The 22,423-nt window shown below is 41.7% G+C and overlaps 1 protein-coding gene across 2 annotated transcripts in view; it reads right to left on the bottom strand.

The window, feature by feature from the left end:
• CLVS2 (clavesin 2) overlaps positions 1-22,423 on the bottom strand; it is a 90,987-nt gene that overhangs the window by 13,739 nt on the left and 54,825 nt on the right. For both annotated transcript variants that reach the window (XR_002087750.2, XM_059733439.1), the window contains 2 exons: positions 9,209-9,319; positions 6,110-6,330 (listed from right to left, as the gene is read on the bottom strand). Coding sequence is in view for 1 of the 2 variants with exons in the window: in XM_059733439.1 (XP_059589422.1) it covers positions 6,110-6,330; positions 9,209-9,319 (332 nt within the window). In the remaining variant the exon portion in view is untranslated. The remainder of the gene's footprint in view (positions 1-6,109; positions 6,331-9,208; positions 9,320-22,423) is intronic.

The raw sequence follows: 22,423 nt of genomic DNA, 5'->3' as shown, positions 1-22,423 counted from the left end.
CCAGGCTCCTCACTCCCAACCCACAGCCCCCCAGGCCCGCTGGTGCCCCTTACTCCCCCCCACCCCCTGCCCTCCCAACCCTGCTGGAGCAGGTCCCCAGCTGCCAGGGCTCTGGGGCCAGAGACCCAGGTCCACAGCCCCCTGATCCCCGCAGCACCACCGGAGCCCCAGCTGCCTCCTGTGGGCAGTGGTGGCTGCTGTGGTCTAAGAGTGGGGAGCCTGGCTCCCCCTCCCCCATAGGTGGCACAGCCGGAGCAGAGCCAATGGAGGGGTGCAGGTGCAGGCTGCCTGCTGTGGGTTCGGGTGGGGGAGGCTGGCTCCCCACTACTCTCCTGGAGCAATGGGGGGTGGGGGGGCACATGCCCCCCAGATATTTGTGTGGAACATGGATGGGCTGGCTGCTGTGGGCTCAGGCTCCCTGCTCTGCTGCCCTCCCCTGGGCCCTCTGCAGACCAGTGGATGGGACCCGGAAGGGCACAGCAGAGTTGGGCTGGGTGGGGAAGCTCATTGCAGCTGCTGTGAGCCCTGTGGTGCCCTGCCAATGCACCCCCTGCCTGCCCCAGAGAAGCAAGGGGCACAATCCTATGCTGCTGCTCCTGCTGCTCTGGAAAGGGCAGGGGGCATATTGCCAGGGTAGCACGGGGCCCGCAGTGGCTGCAATAAGCTTCCCCAGCCTGCCCCCACCCTGTGCACAGATCTTGGGAGAGCCAGCACCACCACCCCAGATGAGCAATCCACAGCTCCATCCTGGTCCCTATCGGGGCTCTGCACCCACGCATTGCGACCCCGGCCCCCAAGCCGCATGCGTCACCCAGCTGGGCAGCAGCCCCAGACAAGGCCTTGCCCTGCCCAACTCCCTCCTCCCCTCCCTCCCTGTGGGGGCCTCAATTCCCTCCCGCACCCCTCACACTTACCTTTGGGAACTGTTCTCCAGGCTGCCCGGTGGCAAGGTGCATATACATGCACATGGCACCCCTTGCTTGACTGCCCTCCTCCCACTCCCCCCAGCTTTTTGCAGGCTGGAACTTGGCCCACCTGCAGAGAGCTCTTTGCAAAACTGCAAAATCTACATGTTTCGCCATTAAAATTAAAAATCCACGTTTTTCTTGGGTAAAAGAAGAAATCCTTTTTTTCTATTTTTCCATGGGAAACAGAAAACCTGGATCCCTGTTTATATGCATATGGGAGTGTGTGTGCACGCACTTGTACACAAAGAAAGAACAAGAGCTAAAAGGAAGTATTTTTATATGCATTTAAGTATAATTAGGCAAATAGTCAACCAACTGTTTTGCAGTGCCTTGTGAGCTACAGAATAGTTTCAAAAGGCCAAAGGCAAGCATTTTCAAAATGGATCACTTGTTCAAAATACAATTTGAGCATTCCCATTCTGCAGGAAATGTCAACATTTTATTTTTCAATCCATTTTGGAACAAAAAATGATTTGGTCTCCACCATTTCGCTCCAGAGTATAGTACCTCCAGGACACATTAACATAACAATACAATTTTATAGTTTTTTCCATCTACAAGTCTCAATGCACTCTAAAAATATTTTTAATAAAACCTCTCTACAGGTCTGTGAGAAGGACTAGTATTATTATCTTCCCTTCCCCCATCAGAGATCAGAAACAGAACTCAAAGTTAATTTGCAAAGTTAGTGCAAATGAGAACCAGACTCACAAAGTTTAGTTGGGAGTAGAAACCAGATCCTGTGAGGCCTGGCACTGTGCCTGAACCATAAGTTCATTCTGCCTTTCAAATGAGGTTCAATCAATCTCAGAGAATTTTACTGAGGTCTGAACCATCTCAAAGTACATGTTATGGCTGTAAGGAAGCAAGCAGGCTGACTGAGTAATGACATTCTTAGCAGGATTTTGGTTTAAGGAAGGGTATTATCTTGTGCAAGCAAATGTGCTCTGAAATGGCAGAGGGAATTTAAGCAAGAAAATTATTGGGGGATTTGCTAGCTTTAAAATATGTACAAAGTCCAGGAGAGTCAGTTAAGGTTGTTGCTCCATTATTCATTCTTTCTCTTACTGCTGTGTATTACAGATGTAAAAAATCAGGCGTGCAGTTGCACACCATTGTGAATGTGGTACAATATCTGTGCAAACAAGGTAGTAAAAAAAAAAGAAAATCAGCCTTCACTTGAATTTTGCTTACCTTAACTATTTGCTATCCCAGCCTCAATGTTATTTTAATATTGTTTGTATATTTGTTTCCCTTTGTCCACCTAAATGTCAGTTTCAGCTGTGTAAGCATTATTTTTGGCACTTGCGTGCAGGCTGAGGTTCTATTAACCTGCAGTGAGAATATATAAGTGCACACCTTGACTGAGTATGCACAGCAGCCTATGTACTGGATAGGCATACACACAGCCATATACACAGATGCATTCTGAATCCATACAGCACAAAAATGTAGTCAGCCAGAAACCCAAAACTAACACTAACCTATGTTTTACTCTCAATATCTATGTGGTTGGGACATTTGCCCAGGAAGCCAAAGATCTGGCTTAGTTCCCCCTTGCCCTGCCTCTCTATGACTTCTCAACACAATTCTCAAACTGCCACCCCATGGCTTAGGCATTTTCCAGTCCTCTTCTTGCCCTTGCTCCTTTGGAAGCTGTACCCCTGGGCAGCTAAGAGAGGGAAATACGTGTGACCAGAAAGAAAAGAGCAAATTATGGGGTGTGTGCCTCAGTGAGATGGCTGCTTCTCTGGATAGAAAGGGACTCGGGGTCCTAGACTGGACCTTTTCTCCCAGTGAAGCAAAAAACTTCTGCACTGTACTGTTCTCCATGCGTTATATCCAATGCCCATTAAGGCTAAGTACAGACAGTCAAAAAGTCAGAGGCTGAATTGTTTCAGTCTTCACAGGTTAGTCTAAACTGCACAGATTGAGTTGATAAGCCAGTGAACAAAAGACATTCGTTTTGATTCTGGAAATGCAGCCACATGCCCACAGTGGCTCAGGCCAGAAGTCGGGGGGAGCTAGAGCATGACTCCCTGCTTTACTGGAGCAGACAGCTTGAGCCAAACCTAGTCCATCTACCCTGCAAAGTGGAGTTTGTGGAGGAGGTGAAAAATATCCTGGGATGCTGGTGAGTTAACTTAAATCTGGAGGGGATCTGGGACAGAAGTTCAATAAACTGATTTAACCTAAATCAGTCAAGTCTGATACTACATCCATCCAGGTTTATCTTAAACTGGTTTTAGCCATTTTGAAAGCAGTCTACGTGCAGTGAACTTCTGTAGGGACAGACATTACACACAAACTGGTTTAAGTGATCAGAAACTGGTTAAAACCTGTAACAGAACAAATGTTCAGTGCACATAAACCAGTTTGAAAATGGCTGAAACCGGTTTGAGATAAACATGGTTTATCAGACTTAACTGATTTGGGTCAAACCGTTTTATGCAATGTCTATCCCAGACCCCCTGCTTGTTTAAGATAAGCCAAACACCCCCAGCATCCTGGCATGCTCTCTGGGTTGGGCAAGGCTCTCTTCTCCAAAGCAGGGCTGACCCCTCCCCTCTGCTCTCTGGCTGCAGCTCCAGCACAGACTGCAGGCTGCTCCACCCCCTCCTTCTCACTGCTAAGCAGGAATTCCCCCCTTCCCTCAGCCTTGCTGAGGACTTGTTTGTGTATTAGCTAGCAGACCACATGCTGGCTATGGTCCCTGCTGAATCAACAGGCAGAATCAACAGGTAGCTGGTAATGTCCCTCTGTTGTTTTCTTAATAGGGCGATAAACACTAAGTTAGGGGTTATAAACACTGTTGTCAATTCCCTACTGGGCTAATCAGAGTGTCCTGCCAGGGTCTGGCAATGTTCCCCCTCAGCTCAGTGTTGTGGAAGGAATGGGAGGGCTGCTCTAGCACCCCCCCAGCTTCTAACCTGAGCCACTGCAGGCATGTGCCTGCATTTCTGGGATGTCTGTACAGTTACAAACCAGTTCAGCCTAGCCAGGTTAAACTAACCTGCAAAAATTTAATCAATTCAGGTTCAGACTTTCTGAATGTCTGTCCCTAGCCCTGTTGTGTTACAGATCTTAACTGGTTCCCTTCACTTATACCAGTTTAAGTGTACCTTCTGTCCCTAGCCAAATGGCTATAGGTGTTAGTTAAGCTTTTCCAGGATATATGCTCATGTACATCTGTACATATTCATATACATACTCTGTACACACACGCACACTTACATGCTTATAGTGCAAATGTAAACACCAAAAACACTGAGGTATGCACACAAAAGGGACAGAATTCTGCTCTAAAACTTGGTTTTCCTATTCAGTGTCCTAACTACCTCTCTCTCCTGTGCACTACAATTGCAGAAGCTCCAGTTGGTTCCTTTTATATAGAACAGTTGGGAAGGGGGATTCCAGCATACACTGCAGTTGTGCTATAGGAATAAATATGATAATCTAAGCATATAAGGGTGAAGGTATTTCAGTTGAACATTGTTTCAGAATAAATTATATGCACACAGAGAAATAACATACTTGGAACGTCCTCTCCTGTGCTGGTACACATCTACAATATTTACTCAAGTGGAAAAAAAACTGTGCAGTGCATGTGAAGATCAATTTGAAAGCTAAACTGAAGTGTAATTCTGCCTCAAGGGTTTTCCAAGTCATGAGTAAAATGCAGAGAAAATAGATAACTATTCTCCATTTTGAAAAACAGAAGAGCTCAGTCAATTCACTGACACAGTTCTCCAATCCAGACTCGAGGTTTGCCTCAAGGGGGGCCTGCCATCAGCCCGCTCAGTTTTTTCCTGTTACATTCACCTTCTTTGGGTGAGATCATTTGCTCTCATAGCTTTAGTTACCATCTTTTCAGTGATGAGATGTGTAAATCTGCATCTCTATTCCTGCTTTCCCTCTGTCCAAGATAGCAATGTTTCTGTGTCCCATAATTCCTCATAAAAGATGTGCAAATTAAACACTATACTGAACACTAAAAATCAAAATCCATCATGTTCCCCCACCCAAACCCTTTACCTTCCCGTCTTTTTCTTATAATTTCTCTTGATGGTTCCCATCACTGTTCCTGTCGCTCACTTTCTAGAGAACTTCTAACTTCTCCTTCTTCATCTTTCTCTCCATTCAGACTGTTTAATAACTTCTCATTTGTCAGTTCTTACCATCTTTCTCAATACAAAACTTCTAACATCTGCCCCTTGTTGACTTCTTTGCAACTATGAGCTCTTGTCCCTCCGCTCTCCATCCATATTCTGTGCTCAAAATCATTGTCCTTTTCTGCAATTCTGAATATAGATCTCTTTGTTAGAATCTCTTCCCAGGCTCCCTGCCTCTTTCTGCATAAAACTCAGTCCCCTTGGATTGGATCTTCACGTTAAAATTACTCCCAAATTATACTACTGTCACTGAGAGTAGATGAGCCTCTTTTTAGAGACCTCTATAATGCTTTCTAGCCTAAATTTCTCCCCTGCTTACATGATATGCCTACTTACCGATGCCTTGCATTACAAAAACCTTCTGGCTGCAAAAGATCCATTCCACTTGCAACCTTGTACCCTTTTCTTATACTATAGCAAAAGTTGAAACAGCCACTTTTTCAGGGTATCAAGACACCTTGCTCTCCTTTGGTTTTTAAAAAACTGCCTTCTTCCAGCCTGCCTTCCACCAATAACTAGCCTTTTCTGTTCTCTTGCCTACCCTGTAACTGTAAAATATAACTAAAATTTAGCATCTATCTTCTTGGATAAATCCTAGAATGTTGAGCTGGTTATCAAACTCAATTCACATGAATCCTGTCTCTTTCTCTCCATTATTTTCTCTATACGCTTTCTGACATACAGTGTAAAACAACTTGGAGAGGTGGAGGGAGTGGGGAGAGGGAACCTTAGCTTGTTGCCCATAAAGCACCTAACTAGATAGCACGTCAGAAGTAATTATTTATAATTAATTATTCCACATGAATTATGACTATCAGCATCTGTATAGTGGCCTTCTAAAAACTAGCTTCTTAGATTACAAATTGTTTGGGGGAATTATGAAAGGCTTCAGAACAATCATAATGAGAAATACAAGACATATTGACATCCCAACTGTGCTAGCATGCCACAGAATCCTATTTCACATACCTCTTCATGGATTTGGGAGAGAGGTCCTTTTCTGTGTCTTTCGAGGAAGTGTTGTAGGAATCTGCACTGAATTCACTGTCATCATCATATTCATGGTCTAGCAGTGTTCTGGCCCATGTCCCCATGTCATATGGTGGCAACATTCCTCCAAACTCAGAAGGTAGGATCTCAGGATGAATCAGTTGATGTAGACTGTTGAGGTTATTTCCATGAAGAAATATCTGCATATATATGAAAAAAAAATCACAGCTATTCCCACAGCTCAAAAGTGTATCATTATTATATAACTGGTAATAAATATTTATATCACAGCCCTGCTCTGCTAAGTAATTTACCACCAAAAAGACAGACAAGGTCTTTGTTTGAAAACTGGCTTCCCATTTATGTCTCTGTTCCTACAAATATGAAGAAATTTACTTTTACGTGTGTGAATAGTCATACTTAAAGCATGCACAGAATCAAGGCCCTAAGATGGAAGACAGTTATATGCTGTGTAAACAGAGACATTTGTTACATTTCTTTTAATATTATTTGTATTTATTAATAGCTTTGTCATTCCATTATTAAATAAATAAGGGGAGCCGACTTCCTCCAATTAGCTATTAAACAATGATTTATGCAGACTCCACTGAAAAGTTTTTGACCTAGCATTTTGCTGGATAATTATATTACATATATATGGCAATGTACAAGACAATCAGCACCCTTAAATCAAACATGTCTTATCTATGCAAACAGAATGATAGGTGAGAATGATTGGTTGACTAGATATTGCTGTGAATATCATTGTTTTGGCAGTCTGTGATTTATTTTTAGAATATGTGCTTTGTGTAGCCCATAAAGAAACAGTTTTATAGCACCAAAAACTAAGGCTATATGGATTCAAGCAGCCCTCTCTAACTGAAAATAGGAAAAGGGGAAATGGCTAGATGAGCAATTTTAAAAGTTATATTAAAAAGCAGCAAGTAAAAAAAGTCAGAGACAAAAGAACATATACATTCATTTTTCCATTTGTTTCAGTTCACCCAGCAAGCAGCTGCAAAGATGAAGCAGTTTAATATAAAGATACAAAACCAGCACATGTTTTCCAATCTTAAAAATAAAGAACTTATCCTTGCATGAAAAAATAGTGCAAATGTTTATGGCAGAAGTAATTTGTTTTATATTGCCTCTCCGAAGCTATTCCATTTTAAGGTATGGTTTTATACTTATGTTCATCTGAACATAGTTTTTCAACTGAACTTTATAACCTGTGCATCTGCTATGGGTATTCATTGTAACTTTATAAACAAAAATATCAATGACAAGCCTAGCAAAATTCTAACAAAAACCCAGAGGGATGTTGTAGTTTTAGGAAGATACTACCCTGTATTTCGAGACTGGCTTCTTACTGCGTTCCAAAGTTGATTTTAAATTATATATTTTGGCTGAAATTTCAAATTTGAATGCCTAAAATTATTTTTATAGGTGCTTATTTTAGAGGTGTTACACACAAACAAAACCTTCAAGTGAACTAGAAGAATTCAACATCCATAAAGTTATGGATTTAAAACCTAAACTTAGGAACCATATTTGATTACTCACTCTTAAAAAACATAGTAGCATTTTGTAATATTCATGAACTGCACCACAGTCCTTCTTTATGTGCATACAGCACTTGACTTAAACACATTTCAAATGCCTCTGACACTAAAATGCTTCTGACTGAAGCTGAAATCAGTAGAAAAAAAATGAATCTGGTAAAATGCGTTCTTCATTTGCATATTTATAGCATGTATTATATAAAAAGCTTGGTGATCCATAGTTATAATTTCATGAGTACCAGAAGCTTCTCAGGCATAATTTGTCTAGTAAAAAATCTATTAAACACTTAAAAAAGACTGAGGCATTCTGTACTGCGTTTGGGTAGAGAAAAATAGAGTTCCCTAGAGAATCTGATATATTAGATTGCTAGACTAAAACATGCTACAGAAGTTTTATGTATGATGCTGAATGAGTCTTATTGGAAGACAAATTTCAATTTAAAGAAATATTACCATTATATGTTTACCTCCACCAAACTCTACTTCAGTTACAATGATGTCAAAGTCAAAAATCTGTTGAAGCCTAAAGGATTCATCTGGCTACCATAATTATGTTGTCCAGTTTCTGTAGCCAGCAGCTCCTGGGACTGGTGTAGCTAACATCATGTCCAGCCCTGGACTCCCCAGCCCAAATGTCCAGTTCCCAGGTACAGCTGGATCAAAGAAGCGTGATCATGCCTTCGGCATGAGTCCAGAGCAAGCCTTGCACGCGTAGGTCTGGATGCATCAAAGGACACCTTCACCATTGCCACTGTAGCAATGTTATTGATGCAAGTTAGACTACATCTCAGAAATTAATGGTGTACACACACACTCCTTTCTGTATGCATTTACAGTGAATATAAATATGTACCCAAATTAAATATTTTGTACATTTGCATCATAACTTTAGTCAATAATGACAAATGCAGTGAAATAAAAATGAAATAAAAATGACACTATAGGTATTCTTTTAAAATAAAAAGAGCTAATTTAAAAATATTATGTCTGTATTTCTGGATGAAAAAGCTCTATTAAATATTCCAGCACAAAGGCTGGGTCCTCGAGAGAGATGCTTTGGGTGCTGGAGCCCCTCCTTTAGTTGTCCCCCAGCTTCTCCAGCATGCCAGGAGCCAGAAGAAACAGGGAAATGGCCATTTCCCCAAAGTGGGGCGTTTTGTCCCTTACCAAACCCCACAGGCAGGGGCATGCGCAGCAGCAAAAATCAGCAGCACAAATTTGTGCCACTACTATTTTTGCCATGGCAAATGCATGTCCCTGCACATGCGTGCCCACCTGGACACACCCTGTGCTTAAAATTAAACACTTAGCTACTTTAGATCAGATCCTCAAAGGATAAAGCCATATATATTTCCAAGCCAAGTGGAGATCCTTGACACAAAAAAAATCTTTCAAAATAGACATATTTAAAGACATTAAATAAATTCCAACTATATAATTTATTTTTGTTTTCTATATCCTTTGTACATCTGGTGACCATAATGGTCTATCAATATAAAAACAAAGAGAAGAGTACCCTTTTTCGTGTTTTCTCCTTTAGAAAGGGTCGTATAACTGTGTAGAGGGCGTGGATATACCATGGTTGATTGACGAAATGAATTCCTCCAAACCGAGCTGGAAAGCTGTCCTATAGGTCATAAAACAAACACATAACTTTGTAAGTAGACTCTTCATAAAGGACATAAGATGCATGTCAGTTTGATTTCTTATGCTGAAACACCTTCATTTACTTACTTAACCTTACAAAAGAAGACATTTTCAAAGTAGTGTCCACTCAGTAGGTTTTCAATATCCATTCACATTTGCAGTCTTTAGACACACTATTTCCTGACAGAGCTGTATAACAACTATGCTATTCTAATAGAGAGATGGCATTTTGGGACCTTTGATACACTTCGTACTTATATGACTTTCCCATAATCTGTCTGCACAATATTTTTTTTTTCCATCTCCCATTCCTATTTGGTTTCACTTATTTTTAATCTTAATTAACAATAAGTGTTAGTGTTCCTTTAGTCCAATAAAGGAATTAAAAATGTTCCCCTTGCTTCAGTCTTAAAAATCAGAAGGAAACCTGAGATGCAAGTCAGCGTACATGCAATATTATTTACATTTTGCAAAACTAAAAATGCATTAAACATAGTTATTATACAAGCCTGAACATCTTCTAGAAGTACTGTAAGATATTTTATCTGGGCAGATGTTTAGCAAGCAAGGTTAAGTTAGGGTATTGTTGGGGAGCGTTTGTTATATGATATATATCTTCTTTAAAATTTTATCTATATGTCTAAGTTATTTATTTCTTATAATAAGCAATCCTGAACATGTCTTGGGAAAGGCAGCATAGATATCTAATAAATGATACAATATTGATTAGTCTTGATTTTGCTGCTTATTCAGCAGTTTCTCTGAGTCAAAATGTATTATCCTTTTATACATGTTTATACTGAGATGACCATGCATTTTTAAACTGGTTTTGTCTGTTTCTCCAGATACTCTAATAAGGAATTGAGAAAGAGATAGGAAATGAAGTGGTAGGACCACTGACATGCAGCAATTTGATTCTGCTGAGAAAAACTGCAAGGGTTTTACATGATTAAATATGCTTTTTTATTGATGTAGAACTGTGGTATCAATGGACACCTTTCCATACCTGTCAGGAGGATTCCTGTCCTGGAATATTGTAACCCAATTCATTGTGTACCTCTTCCTCATTATTACCTTGTTGACTAAAAAAAGGCTGTTGTCTGTCTTCTCTTATCTCTTATAACACTTTTATCCCTTAGTCATGAAAGATAAGCATGGTAGCTTAGTTTTTTGATCCCCTCAGATTCACAGGGAAAAACAACATCTTAAACTATATGGTCTGAGAAAACTTGTGTTAAAAGAAACTTATTTGGTGCTAAAATATTTTAGATCATATAAAAATAATATAGCAGGAAAGATAAATTATTTCTCTCAGAAGCACTGTTCAAAAGCTGGTCTTATATAGATAAAAGTAAAATGTGCTATCCCCTTGCAAACTGTGGCATCAAAAGAAGGATATGCACATACATGCACACATGTGCATGTGCACCCATACTCCAAACACAAATCCTTTAGTCACCTTTAAATATCTTAGCTCAAGTGACTAGTAAATCTTTTACTTGGTCAACATCAGCTGTCTCCATAGAGCAACATCTGGCTTTATTACTAGATTAAATGCTTTCCTTCAAGGAAGGCAGTATTTAATCAACTCTCTGCAGGGGGGGCAAGCAGCTAAAGCAGAAACCTTAACATCTGGCCATCCAGAACACAATAGTCAATGTACTAAACAGTCTATTCTACCCACTGCAGCTCTTAGAATCATAAAAAATGAGGGATGAAAGGGACCTCAGGTGGTCAGCTAGTCCAACCCTCTGCAGGACCATCCCCAACTAGATCATCCCAGTCAAGGCTTTGTCTACCTGCATCTTAAAAACCTCCAAGGCTGGAGATTCCACAATCTCTTCCAGTACTTTACTACCCTCCTAGTGAGAAAGTTTTTCCTTATATCTAACCTAAATTTCCCTTGCTAAAACTTGAGGTCATTGCTCCTTGTTCTTTCATCGGCCATCACTGAGAACAGCCTAGCTCCATCTTCTTTGTAACCACCTTTATGGTAGTTGAAGATTGCTATTAAATCCCTCCTCAGTCTTCTCTTCTTCAGAATAAATAAGCACAATTTCCTCAGCCTCTCCTCATTAGTTATGTGCCTCAGCCTCCTAACCATTTCATTGCCCTCTGCTGGACTCTCTTCAATTTGTCCACATCTTTTCTGTAATGGGGGTCCAAAACTGGTCACAGTACTCCAGATGTGGCCTCACATGTTATTCAGGAAGGTCTGAATAACACATGCCTTTCTAATATGAATATACAGAAAGGCTGTGTGACACAAGGTTCATTACATATTTTGCCAAATATCTAAATGCATCCTGCCAGTACAAAGCAAATTCCCAGGAAAAAAAAAAAACAACAACAGTTGAGAATCTGGACAAGGTAAATCTTAATGTAGAAATTTCACCTTGTGAATAAGATAAATCCTTTTACTCCCTGCAGAAAATATACTCTGTGATATCCAGTATAACCTCATAAATCCAGATCCCAAAAATCTGGAATTATAAAAAATCTGGCACTTCCCCCTGCCGCTCTGGGACCAGCCGCTGGTCCCCACCCCCTGCCCTCCCAGACGTGGAGGGGGAATCTTGCATGCAGCGGCTGCTGCTGCTATTCACCATCCCGTGCCTCTGCTCCTCGTGCAACCCCTGCTCCACAACTGGCCGCCGTGCCGGTTTCAAAAATCCGGCATTTTCAAATTTCTGGCAAGTGCTCGGTCCCAAGCATGCTGTATTTATGAGGTTGTACTATATAAAAGACAATAAACTATGGACATGTAGTGAACAGAAGAAATATTTTAGGAGGAAAAATTGTTTAATGACATTTTAACCTTTTGTTAGGGGGAATTGTGTATAACCACAGGGCTCACTTGTTACATTCATTGTGCCACTCCAGCACAGAAGCACAGTGTAGCATGCTGGGTCCTGCTGTGAAAGCGAACATACCCTACAGCTGCTGAAGATTTTTTCAAACAAACCAGGTACATGCATGTTGAGGAAGGCAATACAAACAGCTGCTTGGACAGGAAATAGGAAATGCTGCATAAGATCACAATGCTGTTTCCAGAACAGTAAAGGGGATATGAAAGACTTCTAATCTGCTGTCTAGGAGCTTTAATTATGACCAATGCTTTCTACTGGTTAAGTTCTTTCCCGTTTACAAATACTCTTGCCAAAACTAGCTCTTAAAAGTACATAATAATGAACGAATACCCAAAACAGTTTCACAAAGCATTAAGTTTGTGAAATATATTTTGTTTATTCTTTGGGAAATGATCCCAGTTAGGAACAAAGGAGAGGTACCCACGCACGATTCACTGTGAATAGCCAAAAGAGTTTATAATTCAACATTTGCTCAAAATGGATGTGTCATTGTAACTGTAAAGCCACTATGTTCTTCCAGGTAAAATAAATATTTGGAAGCTAGCTCCTTCCTAAGCTCTATTACAATTCATATACAAGGCAGAATAGTACTTAAACTCTTGCTGTGTCCTGGGGGGGGGTGGTGTCCAGTTGGTAAAACCTACTCAGAGAACACCAAATACACACCAGCAACATTGAATTCAACGTGGAAGGCAGAAGCAACAGTCTCTGATGAGAAAAAACAATGGCAGTGGTGTGCTGTCCAGCTGTAACATAACAGAGAAGACCCGGATTCTAGGCCCTCTTCAGCCTATAGAATAAGCAGGGTGAAGATGCCCATCATCCTTTCTGTTGAAGCAGAAACACTGTGTTCTCAATACTGCAGGCCAGAGAGAGCCTAAATTTGTATCTTAAGGGCAAAGGCACTTGCCTATGTTGGTACAGGGGGGAGGAGGGGGTCCTGGACTCTGGGTTCTGTTTCAGGAGTATTTCTTTTCCATGCACACCCCCACCCTAAAGGCTAAGTACAGACAGTCAAAAAGCCAGAGGCTGAGTCAGTTCAATCTTTGCACGTTAGTCTAAGCTGTGCAATATAGCAAGTAACAGACATTCACTTTTGATTCTGGAAATGCAGCCACTGCCTGCAGTAGACCAGGCCAGAAGCTGCGAGGCACTAGAGCACGCCTCCCTGTTTGGATGGAGAAGACAGCTTGGGCCAATGATAGCCTGCCCACCCTTTACGAGGGGAGGGGGAGGTTGCTGGAAAGGTTAAAAGCATCCTGGGATGCTGGGGGACTGTGAGTGAACTTGAATTTGGAGGGGATCTGGGACACAAGTTCCATATACCAATTTAACCTAAATCAGTTAAGTCTGATACTATATTCATCCAGGTTTATCTTAAACCAGTTTCAGCTATTTTGAAAGTTGTTTATGTGAACTGAAGTTCTGCTGTATTACATATTTGAACTGGTTTCCGATCACTTATACCAGTTTGTGTGTAATTTTTGTCCCTAGCAAAAGTGACTGTCTAGTGTAAAATACATAAATAGTGATGAAAACAGGGATGAGAATATAGTTCACCCCACCACACATCTGGGGCACTTTTACACATGCTCCGATGTGTTCTGGTTAGAACACATTGGTACAGACTCTAATCAAAATGCTCCAACATGCTGCATTATCTCATGTATGCAGCATCCCCACATTTCAAAATGGTTGTGGGGGGCACTTTAAAGCTCATCAAATGAGTTTTAGTTAAAGCACCCTTGCTGCCATTTTGAAACTTGGGATGCTGAATGCACAAGATGCTGCAGGCATTTTAACTAGAGCAGCTCCCAAAAGATACTCAAATTTTAAACCCCCTGTTCACACTGGTGCACGTGTAGTGTGCAGCCCTAAGTCACATGCCTAAAGTGGAAGGAGTGGCAAGAGTTCAGAAACAACCTTCTGTGTTTCTTTTCCTATTGGCTAAGCTGTAGGCAGGTCCCCACTCAGTGCCAATACTTTCTGAATCAACCCTGGAGGAAGGAGGGGGCACCCTCCACTCATTCACAAGTACCCCTCTCTCCTTTGACTCTGGGTTAAATCCTATTTCAGCCTTTACTGGCCTAAGTGGCATTTCAGCTCATTTTAGATTCCATTTTCATGTAAAGTAGAATACAGTCTCCCTGGTATACTTATAATTGTTGGAAGGAAAATGGAGGGAGGAACCTCCAACTATTTAGGTCAGTGATTTTCAAATGTTTTAAATTTCAGGCACCCTTCAATAGACTCATAGTACCCCTCATAAAATGTCAGCTCTTAAGTTTTTACTCCATTTTAGACTACAAAGAGCTCAGGAAGCACACTACAGATCAGACTGTTTTTAACATTATGGATTCCTAAACACTGAGTCAAAATCATAGAATCACAGAAAATGAGGGTTGGAAGGGACTTCAGGAGGTCATCTAGTCCAACCCCCTGCTCAAACAGGACCATCCCCAACTATAACAGCCCAGCCAAGGCTTTATAACTATAACATCTCAGCCCAGTCTTAAAAACCACCAAGGATGGAGGTTCCACAACCTCTCTGGGTAACCTGTTCCAGTGTTTTACTACCTTCCTACTGAGAGTTTTTCCTTGTATCTAACCTAAACTTCCCTTGCTGCAACTTGAGACCATTGCTCCTTGTTCCATCATCTGTCACCACTAGGAATAGTCTAGCTCCATCGTCTTTGTAACCACTTCAGGTAGTTGAAGGCTGCTATTAAATCCCCCCTCAGTCTTCTCTTGTCCAGACTAAATAAGCCCTGTTTATGAATCATGTTTGAACTTTTAACAGTGCTAACTTTGTGTGGCACTTCACAACAACCCTGAAAAAATCTCAAGTAAGCTCAGGGTGCCACAGCACCCTGGTTGAGAATCACTGCTTTACACCAAAAGGCTAGCATAAAAGAAGACTCAAATTCTAGGCCCTAACACCCAGAGGTGAATTGAATTTGTACCTCCAGCTTGCTAGCAAAATGCTGAGCTTACTTAAGACTCACAAGCAGGAACCACAGCTACATAGTTGCAAATAAAATCTAGTAGCTGTATAAGTGCCAGAAATAGTACTTACGTGACTTAGGCACTTAAGATTTTGTTTCATGTGCCTAACCCTACTTATTTAACTATCCTCTTGGGGCACAATGCCCAATTCTGAGGCATGCTGAAGCTTAAAGTGTGCAAATTTGGAGTATGCACTAACGGATATAATCACAATTATAGAGCAGACAGCAGCAGAGCTCATAAGGTTGCAAATACAGTTCCCATGCTCAGACCAACAGAACTCATTTCCTGATAACATGGCAGAGTAATTTGTAGCAAGTAAACAGTGGGCACGTCTACACCTGTGGCACCAGTTTACTCGTGAGGAATTTACTCATAAGTAAAAGGTGCCAGGCAGGTACTACACATGCAGGGAAGCAAAAGCAGATTTGCTGGCAATGGCAAGAAATCTGTTCCCGCTTCCTGGGGCCCTGCAATGGATGCCTGTTGCCACCAGGGGAAGCTCTAGGCTCCCCGTGGCTGCTAGCCCAGGACCTGGCAGGGAGCAGTGGGCCAGGAGAAAGCTATCTCCTGGCCAGGGCTGGGACATTATACCCTGTCCCCAGGGGCTCCCTGCTCCAAGATTGCAATTGGGGAGCGGGGGCTAGGAGATCTTTAGCTCCCAGTTCCCACCCCGCCATTGCAATCAGGGAGCAGGGGCCTGAGAGACCCTTATCTTCCAGTGCTGGCTCCATGGTGCAGAGCTGGTACTGAGAGATAAGGATCTCCCAGCTCTGGGTTCCTGATGTGGAGCTGGTGCTGGGAGCTCCCTGCTAGTAGGGGATGGGGAGCCTGTCCCTGCCCAGCTCTGTGAGCACAGAGCTGGGTGGGTTACAGGCTAGGGAGCTTGTTCTCCACTTAGCTCCACAGCATGGAGATGGGTGGTGAACAAGCTGGGGAACCCCTGCCATCAGGGAGTTCCCAGCACTAGTTCTACAACCATGGGGCTGGCACTGAGAGATCCTTATCTCCCTGCACCAGCACCATAGTCATGAGGCCAGCACTGGGAGATTCTTAAGAATCTCCCAGCACTGGCCTTGTGGTTCTGGAGCTGCTGGTGGAAGATAAGGATCTCCAAGACCCACTCCCTCATCGTGATCTCCAAGTGTGGGTCTTCAAGGTCCCTGCCTAGGCTCCAGTGGTGGAGCACCCCTTGGCTGCAGGCAGCTCCCCAGGGCAGGGAGCAATTTGCCGCCCCCTGGTGGACAACTGACTGGGAGCAAATTTGCTCCCAGTCAGACATCTACACAAGCACTACTGCACTGTTAGTAATCAAGAGTAAATTTACTACTTGCATGTGCAGGTAGCATATTTACTCACAATTAGTGAGGTTTACTGCATAGTAAGCATGCACACACGTAGCACGCATACTTACTGTGCAGTAAACTAGGCTACTGTGCAGTTAAGTGTCTTGTGTAGACATGCCCAGTGAGAACAGGTATATTAAGGAGTGCAAAATTGCAAGATGAATGTTTGCCTGGCATTCTGGCATTAGTCATATATAGCTAGCTTTCACACTCGGGATCTGTCAGACAGATGGCCATCCTACACAAACAGCAGGTAAGAATTTCTTCCAAATCAACGATTCCTGTGTTTTTATGTAGATTAAGTCACAGGCTTGGTGACAATCACATCTGCCTCCAGGGACACATTGTACTGCTGCAGAGAAGCCTGTAACCCATGAATCATTCACTTCATGGATTAAATGAAAAAAATCTCATGTTATAAAATGATTAGAAGGGTATCTAGGAACAAGCCATGAAGTAAGCCATGCACTCAACTGGAGATATAGATGAGCCTCTGATGGGGCATAAAACCAAATCAGTAAGAAGTGTGCATTTAATCTACTCCTCAGATATAATACATAAAAGAAGCACACAAGAAAATAAGGAATAGTACTTGTTTAGCGCTAATCAGCAAGACTTTTTATCATAATTTGGGACATGGTCGTTTTATAGATGTATGAATAATTGCTGCTATTGTTCACAGCTTAATGATCCAAGGCTTACAAATGCCAGGTGATAGTGTGCTGTCAGGTAAATGTCAGAGCTCTCTATTTTAGTCTGTAAGGTTGACCGAATATTGTGGTGTTATTAACTGACCTCTTCTCTAATGTCATTGCAACAGTTATGGGGAATTATCCCAAAAGAATGATTTCAATACCAAACACAAGGAACTCTAATTCACTCACGGCAGAGCAGTTCTGTTTCTCTGCTTCACATAATTCATAATGTCTGCCTTTACATGCTTCTTTTCCCAGCAACCAGCTGTTACCTTTAACTTCCAGTCCATAGCACTTGCTAGAGAAGCCAAGTTTCTACTCTCTGGCCACACAGGCTCTGCCTTTACTCTGTTATGCTATATTCTGCTCCAATTATATGTAATTGTACAGAGCCTAGCACAAAGAATCTCCAGTGCCAACTGGGATATACAGGCACCATTGCAATGCATTTAACAGTAACAACTATCTATGCTATGTTTAAAATCATCTAGAAGAATAAGGTGCCCAGCTCTCACTAAATGGCAACTAGAAATAAAATAATGTCTTTGACAATCCTTTAAAAGAAAAGGGTAGCTCACCTTTATTTTCATCAACACGTACCATATTTACTTTCATAGCACACATACCTTTCCCCCAAAATTAGCCCTCCAAAACTGGGATGTGTCTCTTAATCAAGGAAACTGAATTTCCAGAATAGAGACCAGAGAATGCTGGAATGTCTGCTGGGGACTGGCTTCATTCTGAGCTGCCTTGCTTCATTCTGAGCAGTATGCAGGAGTGGTGGAGCTACCAATTCACGGATGCCAATTTGGCCACAACTGTGAAAAAGTTAAACCTTTAGCTGTGGATCTCCAGTTTTAGCTGTGGATATGCAGTAAGAGGGTGAGTGATGCTGAGCAATGGACTCTGTCCCTCCTAAATGCAGCCAGGTTTAGCCATGTTGAATCAGTGCTGGGGCAAGTAAAATCCTAAAATATCTTTTTTTTCTTTCATTCTGCCTTCCTAAAACAAGATGAGCGTCTTAGCTGTGGTATGCATGAGAATATGGTATTTTCACATTAGGACCAGGGTTTTTCACTGTGTGGTCAATTCCTTGTGAATAGGGCCAAGAAATTGTGAGAAATGAAACATTATACATCAATGCCTTGGCTCCAACTCATCTCTGGAATCAGTGGGTCTATTATATGTTTTAAGTTAAGCAGGCATTTAAGTGCTACAAGAAATTCAGGTCTTAATATCTACAGGGTCCTGGTGATGTCCTGGACAAATTAAAAAGTTAGAACCTTGAAAACTGAATTTTTACAAAAAAAAGTAACAAGCCCAAAGTGAGCTTATTAAATTAGTATCAGCTTAAATGGCAGTGCTTCATTTGAAAATTATTTCTAAGGATCATAAATTCAGATCTCCTGCAGCTATTCAAAGGAGTCGAGTATTTAAGGGAAAAAAATCAATACAGTAATCACCAGTGTTTCCAGCAATGCACTAAAATACATTAATCTTATGATAGCTATACATTATGTTAAATCTTTATAATGAAAGTCCCTGATAAAGACATAAGAACTTTTCTGTCTGATGCAAGACACAGAATCCATGGATTTAAAGAGGATATTGAAAAGAAAATCAGAGAAAACTGAGGAACAGTTGAACAAGTCCAACTCTATTTGATCCAATATCTTAATACCCTGATATGGAATTTCTTATCATAAATAAAACATGTAAACTAATTAGGAACTGAGAACCAATGCTGTCCACATTGGGGACAGTGAAACAGGCCTATTTATTGAGTATGTCCAAGAACAAGGCACTGCAAATTTCAACATCTCCCACATACTTGTGTGTTCTTGGACATTTGTAATGTCTCAATATTATGCATTATAGAACAATTTCTGTGTTTGATTCTGGTCACCTATTTTCAAGAAAGATTAATTTAAACATGCAGAAAAGGGCTGCTGGGATCATCAGGGGAATGGACAATCTATCTTGTTAGAGTAGACCAAAAGAGCTTGGTCCACTTGGCTTACCAAAACAAGAAGTGAGAGAATTACTCTCTAGAAATAGGTCAGGTGGTAAAGACTGCAGGGAAGAGGGGGTGGGGTCAGGGGATATAACTATCAACTGGCCTTAACAGCACCTGACGGAAGAGTTCAGGTTTGCTTTTCCGGCTGTTCCAGAGGACACAGTCCACCTACTCACAGCACCCATTCCTCCCTCTCAACTGTCAGGCTTTCAGGTAAGAAAGGCTAGCAACTTCCCCTCCAGCAGCCAGCAGTGGATCCTTACCTCTGTCACCAGCCAATGGACCCAGTTCCAGTGCAAGTCAGATGAGTCCAGTCGGGATCAGGTGCTGGTGGGTTGGGTGCTGCCATGGGCGGGGGAATCTGTTCCTGTGGCAGGTTGGGTGTTGCTGGTGGGGAGGGTAGGACTCCATTCTTGTGGGGGCCAGGTCAGGCTAGTCCATGCCATTGGAAGAAGGGAGGTGGGATGGTGAACCATGGAACTTTGCCCATGCTCTAATCAAAGCACCCCCAACTCCCGGAGCATGTGTATAAATACCCTAAAGTACTGAGCCTACAAACACACCTCTACACTTATTGAAACCAGAGGTAAAAACAAAAGTTATAAAAACAGCCCCTTTCAAATGCAGAGGTAGATCAATAATTACAGAATATTAAACAATATATTAAATATGACATTTCCTTATTCAAATTTATCTGGAAATAATAATAGCTCACTATTGGGTGGTTTAGTTGCTACCAGTTTTAAAAGTAGAGCATATATTTTCACCTGAAGCTTTTTATTTTCCTTTCCTATTTGCGAATTTAATTTTATGAATGAATTTTGAACTATTATCTAAATAAAAAAGGGCCAAAATACAATTTTGCTATCAGTGGGCATGTGTACGTGAGATGTTACAGCACAGTAGCAATGTGCTACTGCACCATAGCTTTTTGGTACCATACAGTAGCATTGCCAGGCCCTAATGCTGCGGCAACACTACTGTACAGCAATAATAAGTTACTCTATAGTAGCTCGTTGCTACTGTGCAGTAGCATCAGAAAAAAATCATGCAGAGACAGTACTATGCAGTAATGCCGGCTACTGTGCAGTCATTTAGTTCTTGCATAAGCAGTAACAACTGTGCAATCCACCACACATGTAGATGAGGCCACAGTCAACTAAATAGATTTGCTTCACCTAAAGGAAAATTAACAACATTAATGGCATTGTTACAATATAAGTTTTAATTATCTGGAACTGTATGTAGTCCTTTCACTGAAGAGATTCTGATGAAGCAGTTTGATTTCTGGCAGCCATTCTTTATCATACATACAGAGAGATATTTCAAATCAAGTAAGATGAAAATAGAAATCATTTCTGTTCATGTTCAGTCTTGTGAGAATATTGCTCTTTTTACTGCTTTATCCATTTTAACTTAAAAAAAAGATTTCATCTCAATAAGCGGCTTATAAAAATTATAAATTTGGTCAAGAGATTAACTGAACATATACATATAACGGGGCCACCCCAGGGCTGAGTACATCACTGGCCCACTCCCTGTCCAGGGCAGTCCACCCTCACTAACCTGCCACACCTTTGATGTTACCACAAAATGATATTTACATGCGGGAGGCTGCCCATTTGCTGCCCTGATGCCTAAGGCCAAAAAACAGCTCCGGACCTACCCTAAAACCATGTCTGATGCCTCACAGATGGTATCCAAAATCACCAACAGCTGCCTCGGCCCCTTTGCTAGACCGCACTCGGCCTGTGGCCCAAACTTGGCCTCAGGCTCCACTCTGTGGGCCTTGGCCTCCTGGCCCCTTCTCTGGGCCACACTATTCTGCCCCTAGCTGAGTCAGTCTCTGCCACTCACTGAGTCATTCTCTCTCCAGTCAGGCCCTACCCTACACAGCCCTTTGGGTCCCAACCAGGCCCCTTCCTCCTACTCCATTCAATCCTTCAGGTCTCACCCAGGCCCTATTCTGTGTGGCCCTTAAGGCTCACTCTGCCCCATACTGGGTCACACTCTGGCCCCTGTTCTGGGCCCTTTCTCTGGGCCTTATACCCCTTGGGCCTCAGGCCTCGCTCAGTGGGCCTTGGCCCCCAGGTTCCCAGCAGCATTACTGCCATATACTTTTCTTTCTGCAGCCTGCCAGCTCCTTTTAAATTGGCAGGCACCACTTGTGCCCTGCCACAATAGACTATTAACAGTCATTTGACTCTTTATTTTCCATGATTAGGAAAAACACATATGAAAATATGATTAGGGTAAAATATTATATAAACACAAAAATCCCCAAACCTCCATACATTCTTTTACTCAAGCAAAGAACTAACAATAAATTTCACAGTGACCCACACTTCTCAGTAGATACGGTTAAATAGTTTCAACAAAGAACTGTCTATAAACATATGGGTTTCATCAAAGTATCTTTTGCAAAAGCATCTCATTTATATAGAAAAATATTTCTTTGTCAAAAATGAAAATTTGTTTTATTTATAGGATCTTTAATTAGAAATTGTGAGTGCCTTAGCTCTATTTTTACTTTTTACTCAGAAAAGTGGTGAAAATTTTAAATAAAAGAAGTTGAACATGTAATTTTCTCAGCAAAATATTGTTCACTTTTAAAGTAAAAGTTAGTCTAATTTTTTATCTTCCTCTCTAAGTAACATTATGACAACTGGAAATAAAAGAAAGTGAAGAAAAACACATTTCACACTTTGCTCCTGTTTTCCAGCTGGCAACAACTGGAAACAATAAGAAAGATGAGAGATGGGGAAGGGAGGTTTTTCCACAATTAAATTTTCCTTCCAGAAAAACATTTACAAAGGGAATTTTTCAAATGAGTGTTTTTTTCCAGTAAATATCCCCACTAGAAATCTTGCAGCCAATTCTCATTGTGGATTTCATTAGCTGACGATTGCAAGTGAATGAGAACATCTTTTATTGTGCTGCCCATGAGTTTAGTAGCAAGGGGTGCTGGTGGACATGTGGGGATGCTGCTCCAATGCACTGCAGTTACAGCGCTTCGGGGCAGACTTAATTAATAGAGTCTGCTGGAGTGTGCTAGTGAGCATGCTCCAGCACCCTCTGCATCTCATCAAATGAGCTTTAGTTAAAGCGCTTCTGCTGCCTTTTTGAAGTGCAGGGACGCTGATACATGAG

Source organism: Alligator mississippiensis, chromosome 1, assembly GCF_030867095.1.
Source record: "Alligator mississippiensis isolate rAllMis1 chromosome 1, rAllMis1, whole genome shotgun sequence".
Taxonomy (NCBI): domain Eukaryota; kingdom Metazoa; phylum Chordata; order Crocodylia; family Alligatoridae; genus Alligator; species Alligator mississippiensis.
The sequence above is the reverse complement of the archived record's forward strand: the minus strand, read 5'-3'. Positions and strand labels throughout refer to the sequence as shown.